We start from the raw sequence: 27425 nt of genomic DNA, 5'->3' as shown, positions 1-27425 counted from the left end.
TAAAGTGCCAATCGCCTATGCAAATATTTTAGTAATCTTTTCCCCTTAACCATTAATAAAGTGGCTGACCATTCCCTATCCTAGTATAACAGATCATCACAGTACAAAGATGACTTGACAGGTGATGCTTCCGGAAAGTAAATTGGAATACAAGTGGAAATTATCCCATCTGGATTGCAAGTGAGACTTTCAAGGTTCTTAAGCTTGAATCTGCAAAATCACAAGAAGTGAGATACTTTAAGTGCTGAGAAACCTCAGGAATCTGACAGTCTTCATCTAAACCGGCAGACAAGTTCTTCTCACTGCAAAGGGCTGGGTACTTGTTTATTTGCTGTCGTCTTACTTTCATAAAACCAGAGATGAGTGGCTTCAGACTTAAATTTGTCCTGAAAGCATGCTGTCAGAACATAAAACAGATATTGTGCCTGTCTTGTCTATTTAAACTTTATCTAGGTCTAATCACAGCACTTCAGAAAGGAATGGGTGAGGTGATGAAAAACAGCTCCTCAAAGAAACAAATAAAAATAACAATTGGAAAAAAAAACCAGCAACAACAACAACAACAAAAACCCAACCAAACCAAAACAACAACAAACAAACAAAGAGAAAACCTGTGCCCTTTACAGATAATAAAAACCAACTGCAAAACATTAGGCTGACACAGTGTTAGCAAATGTATTGAGAAGAAAGTGGTACTAACTTCCTCGGAGTAAGCACTGACCCAACTCTTGTTCAAAACATCCTCCTGGAATGTTGAAAATCATTTTGCCCCAAAATTTCTTATTTTATACTCTGGGTTTGGAAAGTTTAAAGAAATACTTGGGGCAAAGCAGTTCTACAGACATCTGCTGTCTATTATCAAGTGCTTGCCATTGAACTAGTTTTTACCTGACCATATTTATTACTTCTGACTTTTTACCACAATTGCTGCCATCTATAAAACGGTGATGCAGTGCTTACAGAAATCAAGAGATAAAAGCAAAATGATGAATTTGGTTGCTTCCATGTCTTTGTAAGAATAATTGTCAGAAAAAAACACATTCCCACCTATTTACAGTTATGAGGGAAAGACACTACAAAGCACGATTCTGTTAAATCCCTGCTCATGACACATAGAACACTGTTGAGATAATTTGACACACACTACAGAGCTAAAATGCCATCAGAATTCCAATTTTTGGCTTTGAATTTAAATTAAATATGTGCTCTCTTAATCCATAGAAGTATACAGATGAGCAATCTTGCTGATGTTTTTCTGTGGAAGGTTTCTTTCTGAAGTACAGTGTGACCACTCTCAGAAAAAGATTAATGGGGTAGAGGCTCCATTAACTTTTATATTAATGTACTACCCCTGCCTTATATTAATACTTGTAAATTCAGAGTGATTCTTTAATTCCCAAATGCCCCTGGAAGCCAGATAGTCAGATTCTATACTCTTGATTTCTGACTTCCACAATTAGCTAAGCATTTTTTAAAATTTCTCTCTAATGGCAACATCATTACAGCTATATTTGCCAGATATAGAAGCAGTATTTAAGAGAACTCAAACTAGACAAATTTTATTGGTATGATTACTGATGTAAGCACATTATCTCCATGAGCGAAACTTAAAGATAGAAATGTTCGGTTTCATCAACTAATGTTTTACATTTAATGTGGAAGAAAACAACATCTTTGCCCCTATACTATTCCGACATATTTACAAGTCCTGCAAAACAAAACATACCTGAGAAAAACATTGGTTTGTGAATCTATTGATCTATTTCAGCCTGAATCTTGCAGTACAATATTCAGCATAACATTTCTGGTTTCAGCATTTGCACACACGTTTCTAATCAACAAGGTGGTCGCCAAGACTTGCTTTGAAATACAGGATGTAGCTTTTTCAAATACTTAATATTAGGGATACTGGTATACTGAAAAAAAAAAGCCAAGGACAAAAACATTCCCCAAAAATCCAGCTTTCATGCTGCTGTTATCCTCCTCTCGTTTCTGGTCTGAAGTCCTTGCTGATTTTCTGTTTCACAAAGCCTAGATGTGTGGCAGGAATCAGAACATGAACTAAAATCTTAGAGAACACAAACCTCTTCAATCTTTCAATAATTCTTCACAATTTAAGTATTCTACTATCAGTCCCAAACTACATAAAAGTTGAGAATTACTTTCATACTGAGTTGAAAGAAATAGCTTGGCTTAAGTTTCTCCCAAGAAAAATAAAGAGTAGATAAATACTAATCATTCATAGCTCTGAGTTGCCACATTTAAGTGTGACAACCCAACCTGCTCCTCTAATCAAGTAATTCAGGATTTCAATCTGTACCCTACTACTGAGACGATGTCAGGCGGAATAACAGAAACTCATTCAATATTACTCTGAAAACTTTCACTGTACAACAACTTCACTGCTTATTTTCATTAAGCAAACAAAGTAAGTTATTTTCTTTTAATGCTGTAAAGAAATCATAGGATGTTAAAACCCACAAGTATAAAATCCAAAGAGATAGGGAACACAGCTATACACTATGAAATCATTGTTTAATATAATCCAAATGTCCAGCATTCAAAGCTATGAATAATTTTTAATATGTTTAAAGTGGATCATAATAACAGTTCTAAAACCAGAATAAATCAAAACGAGCAATACACTTAAAGCCTAAAATAGTTGAACATGTACGGTTCTTAATTATGTTCAAAATTGCCTTTTTTTTTCCTTAATAAAATAACATTCTCTTCTCAGATGAATTAACGGGCAGTTATTTTAAACAATGTATCAACATCTATTATAAACTAAGAATATATTTTTGTCATTTTTCTGAAACTGATAAAAAAGTACTTCTGACATAACAGAAGTACTAACCAAAAATGAAGACATCCCAAGCCCCTCCATAATCACAAAATGTTGACAGGTCAAGAACGCAATAATTATTTTATCAGTTGGCAACTTATACCTGCAATCATGTCGTCGACAGTACTCATCTTCAGCAATACCTGTTCAATTAAACCAACTTCCGTGCTAGTCTGTAAATTACGGACACTTTTCCGCAGAATTGCTGTGAACATACTCCAGATTTCTGCTTGGCATGTTACATCACAGTGCTCCAAAAGCTCCGACATGCACGTAATGCTCTCTGCATCCTGGATTATAAAGTTCATCTCTAGATCAAATTCACCACCAACCAGCTACAAAGGAAAACAAGAACAGCATTACAAGGTGAAACACACAGTTTAGTGCCTTTCATACTTTCATTGTGACCAACACTGAATATTTCTTGCATGATGACAGAATTAATTTCAATAAACTCACAGCTATGATCCATAAGACAGCAAATTAACAATCATGCTATGAAAGACATAGCTTGTACAAAATATACACGTTAATACCATAAAATATTACCTTCAATTTTGTCATAGTGCTGAATATAACACTTTCATAAAGTAAAATCAAAATATATTTGAAATATTCCTTCCTGCAAAGTAACCAAAATGGTAGTCTGGCCCAGAGAGATGCAGTGCAGAAGCTGCAGAAGCTGCAGAATCTGAAGAGCTCAAATGCAACTGAAGCTTTTCTACAGTTCTCCGAAAAGAAGTTTGCCTACTTAGAAATAAAAAGACACTGAAAATAACTTAGCTATGTTTTCTCCCATTACAAGCCGACCTTTACGTGTCAGCAAGACCTTACTGCCCTTTCCATTGTATCACCCAAAGAGTCATGCAGTCATGGTCAGAAAATGCATCAGTGATCTGCTCTGGACCACAGCACACATGGAAAACTTGCTTAATTACAGATAGGTTCATCGTGTGGCCAAGGAAAGCCAAAGAAGAAGCACTCTGATGAGAAGTGATTTAACAGCAGTACTATTGAAATCACAGCCTGACTCCTGTCTACCCAGACACTTGAAAAAAACAAACAAACCAACCAAAAAAACCACTATATCTTCAGGAATGGAATTCATCAATTTCAGAATTCACCAATTTCAGTCACTTGTATAACTTAAAAAAGATTAACTCAAAACACCTTACTGAACTGAATATGAAACTTAGTTAAAAAAAAATAAAAAATCCACTTTTAATGGCAGAAACGTCTTTCAATTTTGAAGAAAATTAAGCCTGACTCTTATGTATCCCACTTTATTCTAATAACCTTGAAGAATTTTATAAGCACCAATGTTAAATTTCAATAACTGCAAATATATAATTCAGGAAGGAAAAAGAACAGAATAAACGAAAACTAAACTAATTATAAGATATTATTTTCTATTTGTTTCAGGAAGTTATATAATTAAAAGTGCAATATGTTTTAAATTAAAGATATTCAAAGAATTCATCTCTCATAAGTGCAGTATTTTAATAGTCACTTCTAACAAAAGGCTGTTTCGTAGCCTATTTCAAAGCAATTGGTTGCCTTCAAATTAAACTCCAAACAAAAAGCAAACTGAAATACTCTGCCTACTTTTCTTTGATGGTTAAACCTACCCAAATATTCCAAGTCTCCTTTCAGACCCTATCTTCAGACAGAATTAATACAATTAAGCAAGGACTAGCTTTGGCTTCTATGCTAATTCATAATTTCATCCACTTACAAATGACTTTTTATCAGTTAATTGCTAATATCCAATTTAAAATTTTCTAACATAAAAGCTTCTAATATACTAAGTATATAAACTGACTACCTCCTTAGTTCTCCCAAAACATTTAATTGCATCCAAATAAAACTATTTTCCTAATTATGGTTAGTCTTTTCCTTTAGTACTTGTGACTGTATATCATATATTTGCATATTTGGTAAACACAAAGTATACTAAGGGCAGGCAATAAAACTTGTCAAAGTTAGAAGCACATTCTTTTTGTAGTCGTTCTTTAGAAACATGGAATAATTTTACAGAGGAAAACACCACACTTTCAAGAAACCCAGGTGGAGTTTGTATTTCTGAAACCAGCAGTAACTGGAGCACACTTCACCAGCAATCTGTATTGTTTTTTTCAGGTCTCTCTCCACCTGGATAAGCCTTTCTGAGATTATGGTAAAAACACAGAGAGGTAAAACAGGCACCTGCAGAAGACATTCAATTAAATCTGTTAGATGCTTATCCTAAGATGCAAAGAAGCACCTTCTGCAAGTGTCTGCTTCTTTCCATTTTTTACCATGCAGGAAATCTAGGATGATAAACCATATTTATGGAATCCCCACCCATGGATACACTGTTTGGACATGGACCTGGACAACTGGCTCTAGTTGGCCCGAACTGTGCAGGAGGGCTGGATCACAGAACCTCCAGAGATCCCTTCCAACCTCAACAATTCGGTGATAATATTTAGATGTACAACTTCCAGATACCTAATTTAGGAGAGTTGAATCCCACCATTTGTTTTTGATAACAGATAGACCTAAAATCAAGCAAAAAAAAAACCTAGTATACCTCAGTTGGAATGCAGGGGTTTAATACTGACTGATCTTCCTTTCCTCAAACACTATTAACAGTAAAACTATTGTAAATGTAAATTAATAAACTAACATAGAATGGTTAAAACAGATTAAAATAATTCACAACAGACTAAAAGAATTCAAACTGTATTTGCTCACTAATGTAAATAAATATAGTAATATGTAACATCTAAAGTGGACTGAAATAGAGCTCAGTGTATCAGTCTGAAGTCACTACTAAAACCAACCTGCCACTATATATAAAACTTCTCAGTGTATCTGCATTTAAAAATACATTGAATGCTAATAACATTTGTTTCGCAGAGAATCTTCTACTGGGCTATGACTACAACTATTTTACTTGTCCATTTGGCAGCAAGAGATTTATAGTCCAAAGAAAACATTAAAATGTACATGATTTGCCCTTAACTGTAGTTTAAGCATATTTCAGCTGCTAACAGTGACTATAATTATCATTAAAATCAACTTTCTCAATAAAGGAAACAAATTAATGAACTAACTAATGGTGATGGCAAAAATTAATAAGGTGGGGGAACAGTTACTTTTTTAAAGTAGTCATACTAAAAATCAACACAAATTAGAAATGTTAATAGTCATGATAAAAGGAAGTCTAAGGAGACAAAGGAAATTAAATGAAAATAGAGTATACAGAAATAAATTACCATAGCTAAACTGTGTTCGAGAAGTAATACAAAGCAACCACCTCTGCTTTGAAATGTGAAAAATTAAATATAATTCAGCCAAGAAAAGAAGAAGAACATTTGCTATTAAAAAAAAAAAAAAAAGCAAGCAGCATTTTCTAACAATGTTTCTACACCTGCATTTCCCAAGCAAAAGACAGTAGGTAAAGAGGAATAACCAGTCGGTCTTCACAGCAGAGGGAGGTTATCAGTGAAGAACCACAGTGATAATGAGCTGGTAACAAGTGCGGATGCTAATGAAAGGACAAGGTTTACAGAAGAGCCAAAAATCATTAAATGCAGTTAAAACCCATCAGCTAACGAGATCTGCAAAGATTTTGTGGTATCAAGTGGCCAGGCAACAACATATAAGAATTCAAAGTTAGCAAATGCAAAGTAACAGCATATTATTATAGTTTTACCCATACGTACAAAAGGACAGGCTCTCAAATCTGCTATTATCAGCCAGAAAAGATATGTTGCAGCCTCTGTGGGTCTAACTTTAAATGACTATGCCACATGAAAAACTGTCAGTAGGCAACTGTAAAAATTCATAATGAACTTGCAATTTAATAATTTGGGTGCAGTTCTGCATACAATACCACACACAAAAAATTAAATCATACTGCCATAAAGCAACTTATTTTTAATATAACATGTAGAAGAGTTCTGTAGTACGACAAATTTCAGAGAGTACAATGTTAACACTAAGACAGAAATCTTTACAGAAGTTGGTATACCATACTATAAACCAGTGCTCTTTCCGTATCACAGATCTCAAATACAACCTTTTTTCTAATGTCAAACACTCGGTCTCAATCTGCATTCTTCAAGTGAACATTCAATATTCAGTAAAGACCATGCTTTCACTGTGATTAAGCATCTTGAATTATTGCTTGTACTTTGTCGAGCTCATGTATCACTGTTTAACTATTCTGCATCTTTCACAGCACAGCTGTAAGCAATGAAGCAGCAAACTAATGTTAGATCATGGTTCCAAGTCAGATGAATATGGGCAACAAACGTAAGTCCTCCTGAAGAAGTAATGAACTGGCAGTTATAAGCAAATTAGGCAATATTCCCTATCCTGAGGTTGTTTACAATGACAGGTTGACACTCCTTGCAAATTGCACCAAGAACTCATCTTAATCTACACCACCATCCTCAAAAGCAGCTGCACTACCCAGAATCTCAATTTTTCTGAATAATGTGGCCATTCCTCAGTAAGCTTCTGCCATTCATTATGCTATTCAATAAAAATGTTTCTTCCTAACGTGTTGCGTCTATGCAGAATTTAGCCTGGTCTTTTACGCCCTTTTGATCTAGAACAGAGATTAAATACTCCCCCAAAACAGATAAATTTTCTACATACACCTGATAGTATATTCAGATCAGTTCTCACGAAATAGAATAAAAATGGAATAAAATATGTGCTGCTGAAGATCTAGAATTAAATTCTTTTCGTGAAAATCAGAATTCTTGAGAATCAGATTCTTCAAATAAAGTTCTGAATGAAGAATGGACTGAAATGAAGAGAGAATAGAGTAAAATAGTTTTAGTTGGAAGGGACCTACAACAGCTACCTAGTCCAACTGCCTGATCAGTTCAGGGCTGACGGAAAGTATATTATTAATGTCATTGTTCAAATGCCTCTTAAACACTAAGAGGCTTGGGGCATCAACCATCTCTGTAGGAAGCCTGTTCCAGTATTTGACCAGCCTCTCAGTAAATAAATGCTTCCTTATGCTCAGTCTAAACCTGCCCTGGCGCAGTTTTGAACCATTCCCGCACATCCTGTCACTGGATGCCAGGGAGAAAAGCTCAGCACCTCCCTCTCTTCTTTCCCTCCTCAGGAAGCTGTAGAGAGCAATTAAGTCACCCGTCAGCCTCTTTTTGTCCAATAACAGATGGCTTCTCAACTTGAAAATCCACCAGATAAACACAGAAGGAAAGATGGCAGTCAATCTTAGAAGAAATAAACAAATGCAATATCAGGATGATAATGCTGCTGAATGATGTAAAATTCAAAGAAAATATTATTCTAGGAGAATTTATTAAAAAACAAAACAAAAGCAAAACAACAACAAAAAAACACCAAACCTGAAGACACGAAGATTTTTCAACACAATTTAATCTATGATTAAAAAAATCCACCACCTCAAATAACTTTCAAGCATACGGATCCTAAGAGGTGCATGAGACAGAAAAAGATATTTTAGAGGCATTTGATGTATTTTGGTTAAATCAAAGCCATGAGCGCATTCTGCTAAACAAAGAATGACATAATAATACAAATAAGCAGTAACAATAAAATGTGAAAATCTGAACTACAGGGATATCAAATAAAACATTTTTCTTTGCAATCACTTTCATGTTAAATAGATTAAGTATTAAAAATTTCTCAGAATAGTCTATTTTTCCATGTTCTGCACTCATTCTTTGGATGAAGTTTCATGATACCTAAACTGGACATTTCTGTTTACTTTGAACATTTTACGCATATTTGTCTCTCTTTATTGTCTGATTCAGAGTCTTAAGAACTACTAATCTGCACAACTGAAACTTACTTCTAATTGTTAAGAATATATTTTTGACAGAGTTTTTGGTTTCTTCAAATGTCATCTTAATTACAAGACTGCACACAAGGACAAGAAGGTATTATCTGTAACCATCTACTACTACTTGTATTTAATCTGTAAACACTTCTGGGCAAAGATATTTTTAAGTTTCACAATTATCCAGCATAAAGTGAAATTTGATTGTTCTTATCTACAACAAATCCAAAAGCTCTTTACATTAACAGGCTTGTAGTTTATTTGTCTTGATCAAAGAAAGTGGATCAGAATTAATAAACCAAAGTCTTCAGATGTCTACATCTCTAAATTTCCTGTTCATTACTGTCAAAGAAGGACTTCTTTCTAGTTTCCTTCAAATTTAATTCCTATCTGCATTCATTTCAACAAAAATCAAAAATAAAAACTAGAGAGACAGTGCCATTGAAAAACTGAATTATGGCAATAGTATAATTACATGGTCTAACACCACGCAGGTCAGATTTGCACCAAGGCACTCCTTCCTTCCCTTTCCTAATTACCTGCTGTTATACTTGCTCTGGCTTTTCTAAAGCAAAAAATAAATGAGGGCGTCTGACAGCCAGCATGACAACCATTCTCTTCTGTTTTGGACTAGTTTGTGACAACCACTTTAGGTTAAAATATATACATATACAACTAGGAAAAAAAATCTGGCATTGTTAGTATAGGAGGTAAGCCGTTTGGAAACATAATTATTAATTCTCTTCCTCTCCCTGATGTTCATAAATCTTTTTAAGCATTGCAAAACAGCTGACTTGGCATTTGGCACAAATTTCCACTGGAAATAATCAGCTGAGATAGGAGTGCAAATCTCTTAATATTCCAAATCAATTAGTTGCTTTAAAGAGAAAATTAGTAAACTTTCTACCCTTGATAACAAGGGCCATCACATAATATTCAAGAATAATTCCTGTTCAAACTGGAACATCTTTTCTACAAAAAAAAAAAAAAAAAATTAATTGATTTCATAATCACCAGTGAGAGTTCAAAGTACGTGGAAGCAGGCTGCTACTGCTTGAGAAAGACAGGGCTCCAATTCAAGCATTAAAACACAGTAGTCTGACAAAAGCAGTGATAGACTTGGGAAGAAAAAGACCCAAGTTACTATTTTCTGGTAATTACCTAAACCTTTAAATTTCTAAACAATTAATTTAGGTTTTTGGGAAGATTCTTCTTCATCTGCATGAATGAAGATTTCTTTAGGTAAAGGTGTTTAAAATCCTAAACAAAATAAACTTGTCAGTGACTGACATGTTTGCTGATTGCATGTACTTGTTAACATAAATATTAATATATTGATATGACTACAGAGAAAAACGCAAGTGACAAAAACTTAAACCAGATGTTTTCTATAGCTAGCACTTTTTTTTTTTTTTTTAATGCTTGAGTCTGAATGGAGTTCTTTAGAGATCTCAATTACAGAAATGTGTATCTGGGCTAATTTTCAAAATTGTATTTGTCATCAATGGAAAGCAAAAGGTGCTTCTGGGAAATGATTCATCTCACTGGTTTTAGATGCAACATTAGGATGAAATAAATCTTTCAGTGGAAATGCAATACTTTTCACTGACTATAAAAGGACAACTAGTTCAGACAGGCACATCTAAAGTTATGTCAGATCAATCTTACCCAGTGTGCTCACAGTATGGATTACAACCAAATGACAGCACTAAAAAGTCTGTTTCTCAGGTGAATCACTGCAACAGCACGTAATTCTCTGCATTACTATACCCTTTTGAAAGTACCCTTCATTCATTCTGGCTTCAAAACCATTTATATCCTGAATAATGTACAGCACACACATAGCAGTGTGCCACTAAGGGAATGATACCAAATCAGTTTATTGACAATTTTAAAGTATTCAAAGAAAAGAACTGAAATGTCCTTTGTACGTGGTGAGAAAATATGAATGAAATAACATGTTCAGCTTCACTTTTGGTACTTTCAAGCACAAGCTTGTTACGACGCAAGCTGAAAAATATTTTAGTGAAAGATTTACCGCTAATTTCTTTTTGGTGAGGAAGGCACTGCTGTAGGTTTGTGTACTGCCTCTGGTTGAGATGGAGTTAATTTTCTTCCTGGCAGCCCATATATGCTGCTGTGTTTTCTGTTTGTGCCTAAACCAGTGCTGATAAGGCACCAAGGCTTTCGCTGTTGCTTACATAGTGCCAGGGCTGCCCATCTCTCACCCTGCCTGCCCAGCAACCAGGCTGGGAGGTGACACAGCCAGGACAGCTGGCACCAACGCACCAACTCACCAACGGGTGTTCCACATCAGCATGCTCAGCAAGAACACTGTAGGGTGGTCTTTCCAAACTGGGGGTTGTACAAAGACTGGCTGGGCATCAGTCTGACTGCAGGAGGTGACTAGTGATTGCCTTTGCATCACTTGTGCCTCGACCCTCCACCACTTATTAAACTGCCTCTGTCTCAACCCATGAGTTTTTTCATGCTTTTGCTCTTCTGATTCTCTCCCCCATTGCACTGGTAGGAGGCAAGGGGTGGAAGGTGTGGGAGCAGGTAAGCTAGTGGGTGCTTATTTGGTGGTGGGGATCAACCCACCATGGTTTAAAACTTTGTCTTCTGTCCTCAATGTAGGTCACACACTTTTGCTCGCTAAGCAGCACTGCTCAGTTCAGTAAACTCTAATGAATCTTGTGTAAGTGGTCTTAACAAAGTGCTGAAGCAAAAACCCTGTAAATTACAGTGTCAAACCATAATCCCATACAGCAAATTGCTTGAGTCCAACTAACCTTGAGCCTGGCCTGCTGCGTTCTTCCAAAAACTCACACTTCATTGTTTGTCTCAGAACATCAAAATCCAAATTTGCTGAATAAACTATAAAGAATGTTTATTCCTCATTTCAAACAAGCTTGCCTGTTAAACCACTATTATATAGGGAAAGCATTTTATCATGCCCTTCCCTGTCTTACAGTCATTTTCTGTAAGTCAATAGTTTTGATAATACCTACAGCTTTTCCTCTTTTTTTAGATTTCAGATATTTTTTATTCCGAGCATGAAGAGAGTCATTAAAAATTTATTTGAACTGCTTGGAAGATAATGCATGTTGTGAAAGAACAAAGGCCCTATAAGCAATGAAGATTAACTTTGTACTTACCAATGACCTCCTGATGTCATTGTTACCTGCCTCAGGACATTAGCTCCCTTGGGACATAAAATTACTAAAGTGAAAATTATTACAAGATCTGTCTATTTTCCTTTAACTTCTGGAGGACAGCTCTAAATAATATCTCCAGCACCAGCAGTAAGATGTCTCTACAATGAAAGGACAAAGCCAGAAGTTGTCAAACATTTGTTGTAGAAAAATTACACACAGGTCTATTAGGCACTATTGATGCTTTCCTTAAAAAAAAAGTGACAGTTATCTAAACAATCATCCTGCTGTTTCAGATGGCAAAGCTGGCACAACGCAGCTCTAATACGTTGCTTAAAGGGGGCGTGAACTTTCATCTTTGGAGGGTTTTCCAAATAAAACAAGCATGTTAGAAGGTGTAATTATAAATGGTAACAGACACAAGGTATATGTCTGTCAAGACCCAGTCAGTCCAGTCCTGTGATTCCAGTACTCCCCAAGTCCCAGAAGAAATGTTCACTCGTTTGATAAACCCTGCCAAATAGCAGTTTTCAGTACTTATCTAACCATAATGGTGATGCTTTGGTAATGGCAATGGTAACATTAAGTCACTTCAGCAAGTTGTCCCAAAGAAACACCCTTAAAGGAACTGTACGCAAGGAACAAAGGTTTCTGTGTATTCAAACTGAGTTACATGTGTCTTGAGACATTGTTTCAGACTCTCTTCATCAGTTCTTAGTATCAAAACTATAAGCTACTTCAATGCAATAAAGGGAAAAAAAAAATTTAGTTGTTCTGCTCACCAAAACTGTTCCCTTTACTGAGGCCTGCTTAGAGTCTGATATTTTTATCATGATGAGGTGTTGAAATTCTTTGGCCATAACTTCATGGGAAGGAAAAACAAAAGAAAGCAAAACAAAAACAAATAAGCAAACCCATCACCAAACACACATTAAAAAAAAAAACCAAACCAACAGAAAAAATAAAAAAAAACAAAAAACAAACAACATAACCAAAAAAATAGCAAAAAAAACCCCACCTGACGAATGTAAATGACATTCTATTATTTATATATATATTCTATTAATTTATCTTTTTAAGAGCACAATGTCAAGGCGTGGTTTGAACTATCTTTGTTATAGTAAGAATGTTGTAGGACTGCAGTACATTAGAATTGTGGTAACATGTATAACACATAATTGTCCAGGCCAGATTAGTTGAGTTTTATTAACTTGCTCCTCTGATAATAAAAACACAAAATAGAAATCAAATAAATAAAATACCAGAGATGTTTCAATGCATAAAAAGTCAGAAGACTGCTCTTCTGAATAGGGCACAGATCTAAAAGTCAAATAAAGAGAAAGGTATTGCAGAGAGGTATGTTGAGGACACCTTAAAATTAGAATTACGGGTACACTGCTATACCATATTCTGCAAACCAATACTAATGCAAGGCTGCATTAAACCAAAGCATTGAAAACAATGGTAGATCAACTGCAGGCAAGCATACATATGATTTACTGAGACAAGCATCAATTACACTCAGATACACTTCAAATCTCTGTAACTTCCAGAGGTAACAGTTTGACTTAATGATTCACTAAGAGAAAATTTCAACTCCTCTTCCCGGTTTTTTTCAACACATACTTGCCAAAGTCAGAACTTTTCTAAGTATGTTAAAAAAAAAAAAAGTGGGTGATTTGGCACAAATTTCTCCAGCTGTTCTTAACTGTAAAGAACACTTGATTTCAGAGTAGGCCAGAAATTAGTCTGATAACGTTCAAACATATGCCCTCATAAAAGCTTTGTTAGGACAAGACTGTAGCTCCTTGAAAGTAAAAGTTCTACCTTAGAAGTAATGCAACAGTAGTGTTTTCAAGTGTGACACAGAACAAATTTTGCCCACTTAGAGCTGGAAAAGCAATCCAGTCACTTCTGACAGAAATGAATATTGATAAATGCATTTTATGTACAAGTACCTAACCGAAACCACAAAATCAGAAGTCATTCCCTCAATCTAGTGTTGCTGTGTTTTCTCATTTCTTACATCAATCTCCAGCAGACCTTTCTGGGCTCCAGCAGAATATAGGCTTTTAGTTTAAGATGTTAAACTTGAATACTGAAAGAGGAAGAAACAGACCTTGCAGGTTTATTTTCAGGGAAGTAAAATCAAAACTATTCTCAAGCTTGGAATTAACAGGGTCAACTTGTTTTCACTTTGTCCAGTTTAGTTCCTCTTACATATTCCTTCTGATCTAGACTTAATCAGAGATCATTCTATTAGATAAGAGGACCTCCTTACTTCCAAAAAGAGAACAGTTAATGATGATTTACTTTAATATGCAAACCCAAGTATCTTAGGCTTGCCAGATAAGTGAAAGCAAAAATTAAAAATTGATTTTCACAGACTATAAAGATGCTGATAGATGAGCATAGCTTAAGGAGCATGAAACATGGAATTACTACACAGATATTCCTAGTTCATTTTCCTTATAATACTTCACAGCCCATCCTTGGCTGTCTTCTCTCACTTTCACAAGCTTCACTTGAAGCTCGAGATACAGATGCAAGTACAATATAAGCTCATGAAAGGTTTAATAGGCTTCTAATTTCTAGGCTTCAGTAACCAGTTTCATTTTAAAATAAGTTCTTTGGGGTTGTGCTTTTTTTGTTTGTTTTTGCTTTAATCTATCTTCTTTTGTTTCCAAGACAGAAACTGAAATAACTGAGAGTTACTGAAGTCACAAAACAAATGTATTCTGAGAAAATAAACAGATTTTGCAGCTACTTCGGTAGCCTCTTCTAGCCTCTTCTGCTAATAAGACTATGTGCTTGCATCACTGTAGCTTGCACAAGCAAATCTAGTATGTCACGAGCATCTCTTACTTATTTTTTTCAGCCATTTACCAGTTTCTTTATGGTGACTTAAAAAAAATACAATCTTTCTCAACAATCACAATGTATACATATTTTTTTAAGGTAGTCTGAATAATATATCATCTCTGTAAAGGAAACCTTGCAGAGGTTTAATATAATTATGAGAGAACACCATCAAAAAAGTTGAAAGACTAGGAAACATTAAACTTGCAATAATTACACATTGTTTTTAATTTAATTTGTATTACACAACTAACAGTAACACAAAAGGTTTGTGCAGATAGCAATATCTGTTAAAACAAAACAAAAAAACACCTGAAAATTCCTACAACGCACACACTCCTGCTTCCCCAGCTTCATATAGAGAAGCGAACAGATTGTATTTCCTATAAATTCTAATAGATTACTTTAGTCAACAGAAGTCTCCAGTGAATCAAAACATTTGGGTTTTATTTTCACGGATAACAACATTTCTTATTATTCAAATGTACTTGTCAAAGCAGTTAGTTTTTCTGTTTGTTTGTTTTGAAGTTTTTTAGCACAAGCTGCTTTCCCCTCACTAGGAAGGAGCCCCCTTGTCACCCCTTCCCACCAGCAACTCTTCTACAAGCTCCTGTGAGACAGAGAATGCTCTGACTTTGCCCCACATAGGGCCTCACATTTCTGCTCTGCATCCCCTGTAAACCTACACAGTATAACCTGTCACTCAGTCACTGTCAACAAGCAGGTCTCTGTGCAATACACTCTAAGGGGATTATTATACACAGCATACTGTATACATTATTATATCCCATGTCCCTCCTGAGAACCTATGGGCAAAAATATTTCCCTAATTACCTGTTCTGTCATATTGAATGAAAATTTGGTTACCTGAGATATTCAGTATCTGACACAGAAATAATCTACATTTTATTCTGAAGAATATGACTATTTGAACATGAAGAAAAAGTAGTAAAGAAGTTTAACCTAAGTAGCTTACATATTGCAATCAGGTTTCCGTAAATCAGTAAACCTATGCAATTCACTTAACCACTTGCCATTAACCCAGTTTGCTTTGTTTTTATACCACTGCACTAGTGTTTGGTAAGAAAAGGAATTACTCACATTCCTCTCATGAAGACTAGGTTAGCTGTTACACATTTTTAAATTACATGCTCACGTCCACCTTTCTCTTAAATTTTCACTTTTTTTCAGGGTCTTTAACTGCTTTTATTGCTAACTGAAACTCTTCTCCCTTGTCATAAAACACTTGAGACTCTAAAAGCCTGGAAACTATAAATCATGGCAGAACAATTCCAATGAACTTAGTTGTGACAGTGCCATTTTCCAGCTGATACACATAGGTGTCAAAAGTATCCTGTTCACATTAATGATTAATGATAGAGTAATAGCCCAGGAGAACCACCAGGGATACCTGATCTCAAATAACATTGAAGTGAGAGGTGCACAATAGTGGTCTTACCCTCCACTTCACATTGCTGAAAAGCAGAAGCTTAATGGGAAGAACAAAGAAGTATCCTTAATTCTCAAGATTCGGCTACTTACTTACAACATTTATTCTGAGACACCTAGTAACATTTTTGGTATCAATATTTGGAAACTTTCCAATGGCAACACTCATCACCATGTGAAGCACTACAAGCAATTTCAATAGGGTCATTTTCAACAATCTTCTATTTTTAATTAGATGCCTAAAGGATTAACAACTTACTATAAAGACTTTTCTTTCTTTCCCTAGAAATTAACATGGGAGAAAACAATCTAGTGTTTAGGCACAGTGAAGAGCTCAAGTTAGTTTCTGTACAGAAAGTCGGCTTTTCTTCTATTAAAAAGATACATGGATTCCAGCAAATAATGACAGAAAAAATATAATCTATAATTGAGTTAAACTTATTAATAGAGTTTGAACAAAGGCTTCCTGTGGAACCTAAATAATTCTTTTTAATGTCTGAAATGCCTGTTGATTATATTTTATAAATAAGCACAAAGTCAAATGTAGAAACAAGCATGGATTTACCTCAAAGCTTACTTTGTTCCCTTGATAAGTGCAGTTTGTCATATAAATTTTAATTTATAGCTAACAATACACGTCTAAATCTAATTACTTAGTACACAAAGCATTAGTAATTACTCAGTAAATACAATAATTTGCAAAACCATAATGTTGTTTACTATAAGACAAAAATGCAGAAGGATACCATCGCATTACACATACACATGAATTATAAGGTGTCAGGGCTGGCAAAATTAACAGGAAAATTCCATATCAACAGCTATAAAACTCCTGTGGCTTCTCAGTTTTGGTAACATGAAATAATCATCATAACCTAAATTTTCTACTAAAGCCAGCCCATACTTTTTTTTTTTTTTTTTTTTTTAAAGAAAAATCAAGATAACTCATACTGTTTGGTATGCTTTTCTTGTCCTCAACAGCGAGTAAGATACTGATAAAGGACAGGGATTGTGTTTTAAAAGCTCTTTTAAAAATTCTCTAAGTCCTTAAAAGAAGCTCTCCTTGGTTATAAAAGCAAATACTGATACTTAGGTTTGTAAGACTAAGACTTTTTTTACCAGATTTGTCAATATTTGTCCTCTTTCCTTCCCTAAATAACTTTCAGGATAGTGTAAGACAACTGCTCTGGTTTATAACTGGTCTCCCATTGGGTTTTAGATGTCATTAACGATTTAAGACAATTTTTTTTGGTGCAAGGGTAAAACCTAAAACCTCAACCACTAAAGGAGGCACCACAATGGCAGTTGTTTTACACAGTCAGAAGTGCATCCCAATTGCCTTTTCCCCCCTCTTTTTATTTTATTATGCAGTTCTTCATCCAATGAAATCTTTCATTTAGCCTGCAGAAGATAACACAGCCAAGAATAAAAGCCAGGGAAAAATTTTAAGGGAGAAAACTGAAAGGTAAATAAATAAGCATAAGAAACAATTTTTCAGTGGTCAAAGTGTCTCTCTTATAGAAGAAGTTTGTTGAATTTCTTAATCGTCCAGCTTTCCCAAACCGAATACCATTTTATGTACAACTGCTTGTATTTTTCACCTTTTTACTTGATCCAGAGCCAAGGGCAGCATAACTATGGTTCAGTGCAATTCTGCACCTACAGTCAAGATAAGAGTGAAAATTTTGATTTATTCTAATACCGAAGGTGTGTTTCTTCCCTATTTTTGTTAGTTAATATTATGATTTTGTTACAAAAAAAAATCTCAGCACTTGAAAAACATACACCCATCTTTCTAAAGAGTAAACTCATATGGAAACGAAACCTAATTATTGTGGTTGGAATAAGCTATCCCAGTGGCAAAATGCCAAATAACTACAAAAAGTACAAGAACAGGATAAGTATATACTGAATTTTCTCCATTATAGAGTCCTAGCCACTCACTAGTTATGACACAGGAATTCGTTGATCCAGAAATAATGTCTTTCTTTCAACAAACTGATGGATTTCCTTCCATTAATTTCTCTAATTAGTTCCTGAACTCTCATCTTTTCTGATCCTTAACATCCTATAGTAATGAGTCCTACAGTTTCCTCACAATTTATGTAAAAATATCTTGTTATATATCTGCTATAGGATTATTTAATTTCAGCTCTCTAGTTAGTACATTTGGAAAAGCAAGGAACAAGTGTTTTGCATCACATTTTCCCCTTTATTCACCTCTATCTCAAATATACCTGGTCATCTCTTTTCCAAGCTGAACCATCCTACTTTAAGTCACTCATCATCTAAAAATCTACATTTAATCACTCTTCTTATTCTTCATACTTTTTGCTACTTCCAATATATTCTTTTGAGATTGGAAATTACCAGAACTTCATACAACATTCAAAATACGGGCATACCATTGATTTATACAGTTGCACAGAAATGCCTTTTCTCATCTTTTCCTTATTAATGATTCCTAGTATTTAATTTGCTTTTATGATTGCTACTGAGAGCCAAAATGTTTTTTTCACAGAACTAATATAACTGTGAGGCCATTTATAAGAGCATTTGTAAGAGAGCACAGTTAATACGGTGTAGCAGATATGAAATGAAACCAGACCTTCTGTTACTCTTTACAGGATAAGGAGGAAACAGATTTCTAAAAAACCTTCCAAAAATGTTAATTGCACCACATACTCATTGTTTAGATATGTACACTATACAAATACAGTATATAACATGAGCACCATACTTCTCTGTAAACGCCAAACCTCTCCTTTCCCATCTCTGATTCCTGTATTTGTATATATTTGCTAAATATAGTTTAAAATGAAAGGATAATTTCACTAATAAAGAATTATGATACTAAAGCCTCTCCTACCCCAAATAACATTAAAAAAAAAAAGTACCACTCACTCACAGCAATACCTTATCCTTTAGTTGGTTTGCTTAAAAAAAAATCCACAAGATAAGTGCTTATGAAAAATATGGTTTACAGGCAACATATTTCTCCAGCAAAATACTCCATCATATCTTGATATTTCCTCCATATTTTGATACAATACGTACTCAGCATTTACTCAACTAATGTAGGCAGAAGATTGGAGGGAAAACTTAAGGATGGACTCTGATGGTCTCTCCAAGACTCAGATCCAGATTTTGAAAAAATATTCCTGTGGTCTGAGGTTCAGACACTCCATCTGCAAAACTAATTACACAGCTCTATATGTACTAAGCATTCTTTTTAAGGCATCATATAGTTGTGTAAAACTGAGACCACATACAATTTCATTTGATTACAAGACAATTGAAGTCTCAGTAATTACAACGTTACACAATGGAGGAAAATCAAGTGTTCGTCACTGCAGTAAAAGAGAAATTTATTAGAGACATGCATGATTATTCCTTTAACATTGTATTTAGTTGCTATTTAGATAAACTTAATATAATTTCAAAACACATATGTATCATAGTACATATCTTGGTTAAAAACATTTGCCAAATTACAAAATTTTTAATGATTTTTTTTTTCTCAATACTTAAATAAGATTTACCTCTACTCAGCAGAAGTGTCTCTGATTCAAAGAAAAAAAAAGGGGGGGTGGTAGGGGGCTATAAGAAAAGAGGATTTTAAAAGAATTTGAACTCATTTTAATTACACTTCTTCTGTGTAGCCGTGTCTTAAAATTAAGTCGTCATTTCTAAAATAATCACAGTTTTCATTTAAAGTGATTGTTTGGAGCTGCCTAACGTATTCCTCAATCATGTTTTAGAAAAGAAATTAGAATACAAAGGAGTTTAATATACCTTCTTTATTAAAAAGACAAAACCCCCCTCTATTATATTCATCTAATTGAAATTAGAAAGTCAAAAAAAAAGATCAAATTAGAAGTAATTCACACAAGGTACCAGCCAAACTTGTTATGTGACTGGTTTTGCATCATGAAAGACATTTATACACCTTTTGTTTGTGAGGGAAAAGTATAAAATACTAAGTAAAAATAAAAGCAGAGGAAAAGACACTTAAACAAGGCCTCCTCAAATGGCTGGATTCACTTACTTTTTCCTCCTCTTTCAACTTCTTAAACAATTTATAAAGGGGAAGAAAATATAAAAAAGAAACTGTAGCTACAGTTCATTCTTTAAAAATATTTATTTAATACTGTAAAGCCAGCACCATCAAAAGGACTTTTCAGATCTCATTTTAAACAGCCCAAGTTCAATCTTAAATACGTGAAACGGTAAACAGCAACTGAGATAATTTGAGAAAAGTAATCTGAAAGTATTATTTTAGCTATTCAGTATTTTTACCTCATGAAACACATTGTTTTATATTAATGCATATTTAATAGTATTTCTAGTACTTATAATTAATAAAATACAGTAATTTTAATTTATATTTCAATATTCACAAATATTTTCAGAGACCTATGTGTTAGTTCATCATGATTAACACTGAGAGTATGTTCTTCCCCTTTCGGCCAGTGTAAAACAGAATCAGTACTTGATTTAGGTGAAAATGTTACTCCAGAGGAAACTGAACAGTTATACAAATGGAAAAAGGATGGCTGTATAAATAATAATAATAATCATAATCATCCCTAAAAGCTCTTTCAAAAGTGAATTCTTCAGAAACCATTATCAACTAGCAAAATAGAAAATTTATTCAGTTGCTCTTTAATCATTATATAGGTTTTTTTAGATATTATTTCATTGTTACATATTTTCAAATTATATAAATTTCTTAAAAAAATCTGAATTTACAAGATTCTTCAAAATGCATCAAAACTTACTCAATATGAAGTATTTAGCATACTCAGTTTTAGTAGCAGTGTAAAAACACTAATGTCTTGTCTAAATATTCAAATTCTTTAACTACATGCATTTAATGTCTAATCAGATGTCCTAAGTAGTATTTCAAGCTTACATGAGATTACTGGTGGAATGGAATTTTTTAAACTCCTGCAAAATGCTTCCAGAAAGTTAATTTTTTCCATTTTTTGTTTTATTATTTCAGAATGCTCATCTTTTTAATATGACAACTGTCTTAATACCTATGAGAAACTAAAGTTGCATATAACCATGTATCTTTAGTAATCTACATTTGAAAGTTAATGATTAAGAGTTATTTATTAAAGACACTAATAAAGATATTTAACCAACAACATAAAAATCTATTTTTCCTCAGATCAATAACCCAAATTTTATATCAAGCCACAAAAACTAGGAACATAGACACACTAAAACGGACTGTTAATAATGAATTAGCTAAATAAATGTCTCCTGTTTCAAAAAGTAGGTCATCAGCTGCAATACAGGCATTTCGTGCTGGGTACATTTGCTAATACCTCATTACATGGCAGTTCTTTCTCTACAATCTCTCTCTAACTATTTGTTTGACTAATTTAATTTCCGGTTATGACAAAGTCATCCATCCAGTTGAACAAAGGAAGTATGTAGATGTGTGGTTTTTTGGTTGCTTGTTTGGTTTTTGTTGTTGTTGTTTGTTTTGTTGTTGGTTTTGTTTGTTTTCATTTTAGCCAAGCTTTTGATCCTGTATCTTACAGTATCCTTCTGGACAAAATGTCCAGCACACAGCTAGACAAGTCCATAAAATGATGGGTGAATAATTGGCTCCCAGGTCAGGCTCAAAGAGTTACAGTAAATGGGGTGACATCAGGCTGGCAGCCAGTCACAGTGGGGTTCCCCAGGGCTCAATGTTAGAGCCAGTGCTCTTTAATGTTTTTATAAATGATCTGGATGCAGAAATTGAGTGTGCTTTAAGTGAGTTTGCCAATGATCTTAAATTAGGAGGAGCTGTGGACTCCCTTGAGGGCAGACAGGCCTTACAGAGAGATCTGGCTAGACTAGAGAGTGGGGCAATCACCAACAGTATGAAATTTAATGAGTTACGTGCCGCATTCTCCACTGGGATGGGGTAATCCTGGTTATACATACAAATCAATGGACAAGAGGCTGCAGAGCAACCTCACAGAAAGAGATCTGGGGGTTTGAGTTGATGACAAGTTGAATAGGAGTCAACCGTGTGCCCTGTCAGCAAAATGAGTCAACCACGTCCCCATGCATCATGCACAGCATTGCGAGCCAGTCAAGGAAGATGACTGTCCCACTCTATACCACACTGGTGCAGCCCCACCTCAAGTGCTGTGAGCAGTTTTGGCTGCCTCAAATACAAGAAGGACGTCAAACTATGAAAGTGTATCCAGAGGAGGGTAACCAAGATGGTGAATGGTTTCAAGGGTAAGAGGAGTGGTTGAGGTAACCTGGTTTGTTCAGCTTGGAGAAGTCTGATGGGGGAACCTCATTGCAGCCTACACCATCCTCAAGGGAACAGCAGAGTTGGAGGTGCTGATCTCTCTGTTCACCAGTCATAGGACATGGGGAAATAGTGTGAAACTGTGTCATGAGAAATTTAGATTAGACATCAGGAAAAGGTTCTTCACTGAGGGGGTGGTCAGTCACTGGAACAGGCTGCCCAGGAGAGTGGTCACAGCACCAAGCCTATTAGAGTTCAAGGAGCAGCTGGATGATCCTCTTAGTCATATGGTTTAATTTTAGGTCATCCTGCAAGGAGCAGGAAGGTGGACTAGATGATCCTTATGAGTCCCTTCCAACTTTCAACATTCTATGATAACTTGTGTTAAAGAAATGACTGAAGAATAACATGGGTTGCAGCGTAAATCAAGCTCACACTTTGTACATACAAAAAAAGGGTATTTATTACACATATTTGTGCTTCATTGATTCTCCTCAACATCATAAAACCCAGTCAAATTTCATCAGAAAGACATAGAAGAACATTGTTGCATCACTCAGTTCTCACAAATCACAGACTCAAACAGTATACTCATACACGATAACGTAGTATGTTGCTACCTCTGTCATCAAAACTCACCAACTCTTCTCTTCCTCTCGCCACCCCAGACAACACACCTTCCACTACTTCTTTAGACAGATCTCTATGCATTTTTTCTTTTTAAAAGTTAAAATGGGATTTTTTATATCAGGTGCTTTACACAACTTCTGGAAATGATGCTAAGGCACATGGAAAATAAGGAGATGACTGGTGAAAGCCAACATGGCTTCACTAAGGGCAAATCGTGCCTGACAAATCTGGTGACTTACTATGATGGGATTCCAGCATCAGTGGATAAGGGAAGAGCAACTCAGGTCATCTAACTGGACTTATGAAAAAAAGTTGAGGGTTGCACCAAAGCCAAGTGCAAAGAAAAAGGATGGCTGGGTGAAGTTCAGACAACCAAGTACTTTAGCTGCTATTCAGGGCACAGAAGACCTGACCTATTTAGCTACAGAACAGGACTCTCAAAAAGGTTTTTCAAGTGCCACAGATGCTGAAGTCCAAGATACCTTTCAAATCTGTCTATACCAGACTAACTGGAAACAAAGGAACACCAGATTGGACAATTACATATTTTACAGTCACACAGCTGGAAAAACAAACAAACAAACAAACAAGGTCACAGTACCTATACTGTAAAATTTTTGGTTAAACACCTGACATTAAACATGCATTGCTTTTATTTTACAAGCTAAAAAGGAGATGTCTGGGAAAGACATAACGAATGATTATATTGATCCATCTGTTATTTTCTCAGATTTCATGAAGTTTCCTTTTTTTTTTTTTTACTGCTATTGTGTTTAATAATCTGATTACATATTTCAAACTTGTGTATTGAGGCCACCAGTCTAAGATAAAAAGAGAAAAGGAAAAAAAGGCATACATTGTTTGGTTTGTTTTTTTTTTTTTTTTTTTTTTTTTCATTCTGCTACCCACTGCTGCAATACAAACTACACACGTTCCTAAATACAGACCAGAATCTGGTAATAGGGAGTAACACCTGTGTTAAGGTCTTTCCATTGAAGATGACATACAGCAACCCTGGGGCTGGGCTTGGGAAAGAGTTTTAGGGGGGCGAAGACAGCAGAAAGTAAGAAAATTATTCCCTAGGAAACAAGAGGTCCCATGAGAGTAGTACATACCTTCCTGGTCATCCATCAATACAAATCAACTGACATTTCAAACCTTTGAACTGACTTCCACAGCTGAAAACACCTCACACTTCCAGTATCAACAAGGTACCTTCCACTGATCTCTCTATGTTGAAAAACAACTATTAAAAACCCTGTCCTAAAATAATCAGATTTGGGATTTCAGCTTCAGGTTCTACCATCCCGAAAACTGAAAGACTTGGTGATATGAAGTGCTAAGCTTTCTTTAAGTATTTTTAGGGGGGAGTAACTTTTTTTTTTTTTTTTTTAAAATCAGTTTAGGAAATAAGCATGCTGTTTGGGAGGAATGGCTGGAAAGCTGCCTGGCAGAAAAGGATCTTGGGGTGTTGGTCGACAGTTGGCTGAACATGAGCCAGCAGTGTGCCCAGGTGGCCAAAAAGGCCAACAGCATCCTGGCTTGTATCAGCAATAGTGTGGCCAGCAGGACTAGAGAAGTGATCATCCCACTCTACTCAGTGCTGGTCAGGCTGCACCTTGGATCCTGTGTTCAGTTTTGGGTCCCTCACTACAAGAAAGGCATTGAGGTGCTGGAGAGAGTTCAGAGAAGGGCAATGAAGCTGGGGAAGGAGCTGGAGCACAAACCTTATGAGCAGTGGCTGAGGGAACTGGGGCTGTTTAGCCTGGAGAAAAGGAGGCTGGGGGGAGACCTTATCGCTGTCTACAACTAACTGGAAGAAAGTTGTAGCATGGAAGGTGTTGGCCTCTTCTCCCAAGTAGCAAGTGATAGGACAAAGGGAAATGGCCTCGAGTTGTGCCGTGGGAGGTTTAGACTTGATATTAGGAAAAATTTCTTCCCAGAAAGGGTTGTCAGGCATTGGAACAGGCTGCCCAGGGAAGTGTTTGAGTCAATATCCCTGGGGGTGTTTAAAAGCTGTGTTGACACGGTGCTTATGGACATGGCTTAGAAGTGGACTTGGCAGTGTCAGGTTTATGCCTGGACTTGATTTTACAGGTCTTTTCCAATTGAAATGATTCTATGATTTTATACTTTGAGACATCATAAACAGTCATATCGAGAGGTACAAAACAAACAGCCCCATAACTCCAAACTTTAAATAAATAAACACACACAAGCACCCATATACACAAAATCCAATTCCACGACAAGAGAAAGCCTGAACTTTCCAAAGAGTGCACATGTGGTTCTTAATAAACAGAGAAACGTAACCCCACAAACTGAAGCAGTTGGGATGTCAGCACATACCTCCTGCAGGTGAGAGACAGTGGGTGAAATTACCATTGTAGCATTTACACTCATAAAAAAGTTCCTATCATGAATGAGAAGGATTGGAGAGAGAATAAGGAGCAGGAGGAACATTCGCTAAATAAAGCTTCAACAAAACAAATACTCTTCTAAATTTTACTTCTGATCAGCTAATATTTTCTGACAAATTATTTAACTGAAATTGCGTTGACCAGATCAAGTGGAAAGTTCCCCAAAGTTGCCCTAACATTATGTTCTTAATACCACCACACTATTTCTGAGCTAGCTCCATGGAAACAAAGACATAATTGTTCAATTCAAAAGGCAGCTAAAATTTCCATTACCAAATACGCTTATAAAAAGCCTTTACTTTGTGTTTTTATTATGAGGCAGAGAAGAGAAACTAGGTTATTTTCTGTACTTTTCTGCAAGCTTCAGAGACTGGTGTAGAGATTCAACCAACACCATCACCACAGTAAAAAATTAATCATGATGAGGCTCAGCAAACTCGGTGCAATTAAGAAGTCCAGTTATGGTTCATCAGCTCTTGAGGTTCAGGGTTATTTGCTGTGCCAACCATCACGTGGAAGAAACACTCAAATAAAAACATATATCTGATTTTACATTTAATTTAGACTATTTGATCAAAAATGTGGTGATTAAAATATTAAACCATAAGCTAGTTTTATGGAATCAGTAGAAAGTCTTAATATTTATGTATTTTTAATGTAATGTTTGTAAAAAAAATACAGTAATGCTTTCTTACTGCAAAAACCTTATTAAAATTTAACTGATGCCCCTTCACATCAAGAGCATCCATAAGAATGTCTTTTATTCTTTTTTGTCTTCCACTATGCAAGATGAAGATAATGTTCTTTTACCCCTTTACTTTGATTTATGCCCCTTTTCTCAAGTAAGACTAAAAGGACAGATGATTAAAAAGACTGTCTCTTGTAAAATAGATTCCTCTGGTTCCTGCATACAGAAAGGGCATTATGGCATTTATCATACAAATTGCTCACCATAGACATGGTTTTATCACATGGGAGGATCACAAGAAAAAATACTTTGTCACAGTGTGGTTCATAAATATCTCAAATCAAAGAAAATATAAGGCCTCAAGTTCTACTACTGCACCACAAAGACAATAAGAACATAAATAGGAACAGTGAGCAAAAGTTTACATCATAAGAGACACAAACCTAACAAAAATAATTAGTGGAACGTAAGCTTTATTTCAGTGTGAGATCCTGATTACAACCATATTCAGACCTTCACTTACATGATGGTTACACTGATAACACTCAGAAAAATCCCTATGCAAATGCGGTTTCAGGTTAAGGAACCGATGCTGAAATTAAATACAGTTATTTCACCAAGTATCTGTTCTGGACTGAATACCTTTAATACTGTACTGCCAAAAGAGCAATGGGAAAAATATTTTGCTTTACTTCTTTGAAAAGTTCTAATTTGTTTTCATCTGGGAAGTATCTTAAAATGCAGCAGTTGTCAGAATGCATTTTTGCTCTTGTATTCAAATTAAATAAAATTATAAAGTCCTTCCAAAAGAATCATGAGTTCATCTGTGCTTAGATTTACAGAAGACCATACAAAGGCATCTAAAATCTTGATTTTAAACTGTGTAGTAAGAAGAAATGGATACTTTACTACTACTCCTGGGTAAATTAATACAGTGGGTTTTCCATCTATTTAAAATGTACATCTCATTTTCAATCTGCCTAGCTGCAGCTTATGGTCACTTGTTCTTACCATGTTTCTCGTCACTAGATGAACAAGACTTTCATAAAAGAAACTCTTATCACAAGGGAGTCCCTACACGCTTCAAATCAAGTCACCCCTCATCTTTTTTGATAAGTTCATTTGACTGAGCTTTATGTCCTTTCCCGCAAGATGTTCTCTCACAGACATAAAACAAATTACTTTTGAAGGCTAGTAGGCAGGGAAGAAAAATAACAATGGAGGAACTCTCAGCATACCAGAGAATGAAAAAAAAAAAAAAAAAGAGAAGTTGGGAGAAAC

At 35.3% G+C, this 27425-nt stretch overlaps 1 protein-coding gene across 14 annotated transcripts in view; it reads right to left on the bottom strand.

Annotated features, from left to right (window-relative positions):
* Positions 1-27425, bottom strand: part of NBEA (neurobeachin) — a 480010-nt gene that overhangs the window by 392706 nt on the left and 59879 nt on the right. For all 14 annotated transcript variants that reach the window (XM_071804835.1, XM_071804807.1, XM_071804804.1 and 11 more), the window contains exon 2: positions 2949-3180. In XM_071804835.1, the coding sequence (XP_071660936.1) occupies positions 2949-3180 (232 nt within the window). The remainder of the gene's footprint in view (positions 1-2948; positions 3181-27425) is intronic.

The sequence above is a fragment of the Patagioenas fasciata genome, chromosome 1 (genome assembly GCF_037038585.1).
Source record: "Patagioenas fasciata isolate bPatFas1 chromosome 1, bPatFas1.hap1, whole genome shotgun sequence".
Lineage (NCBI taxonomy): Eukaryota > Metazoa > Chordata > Aves > Columbiformes > Columbidae > Patagioenas > Patagioenas fasciata.
This window is presented reverse-complemented; position numbering and strand designations above follow the sequence as displayed.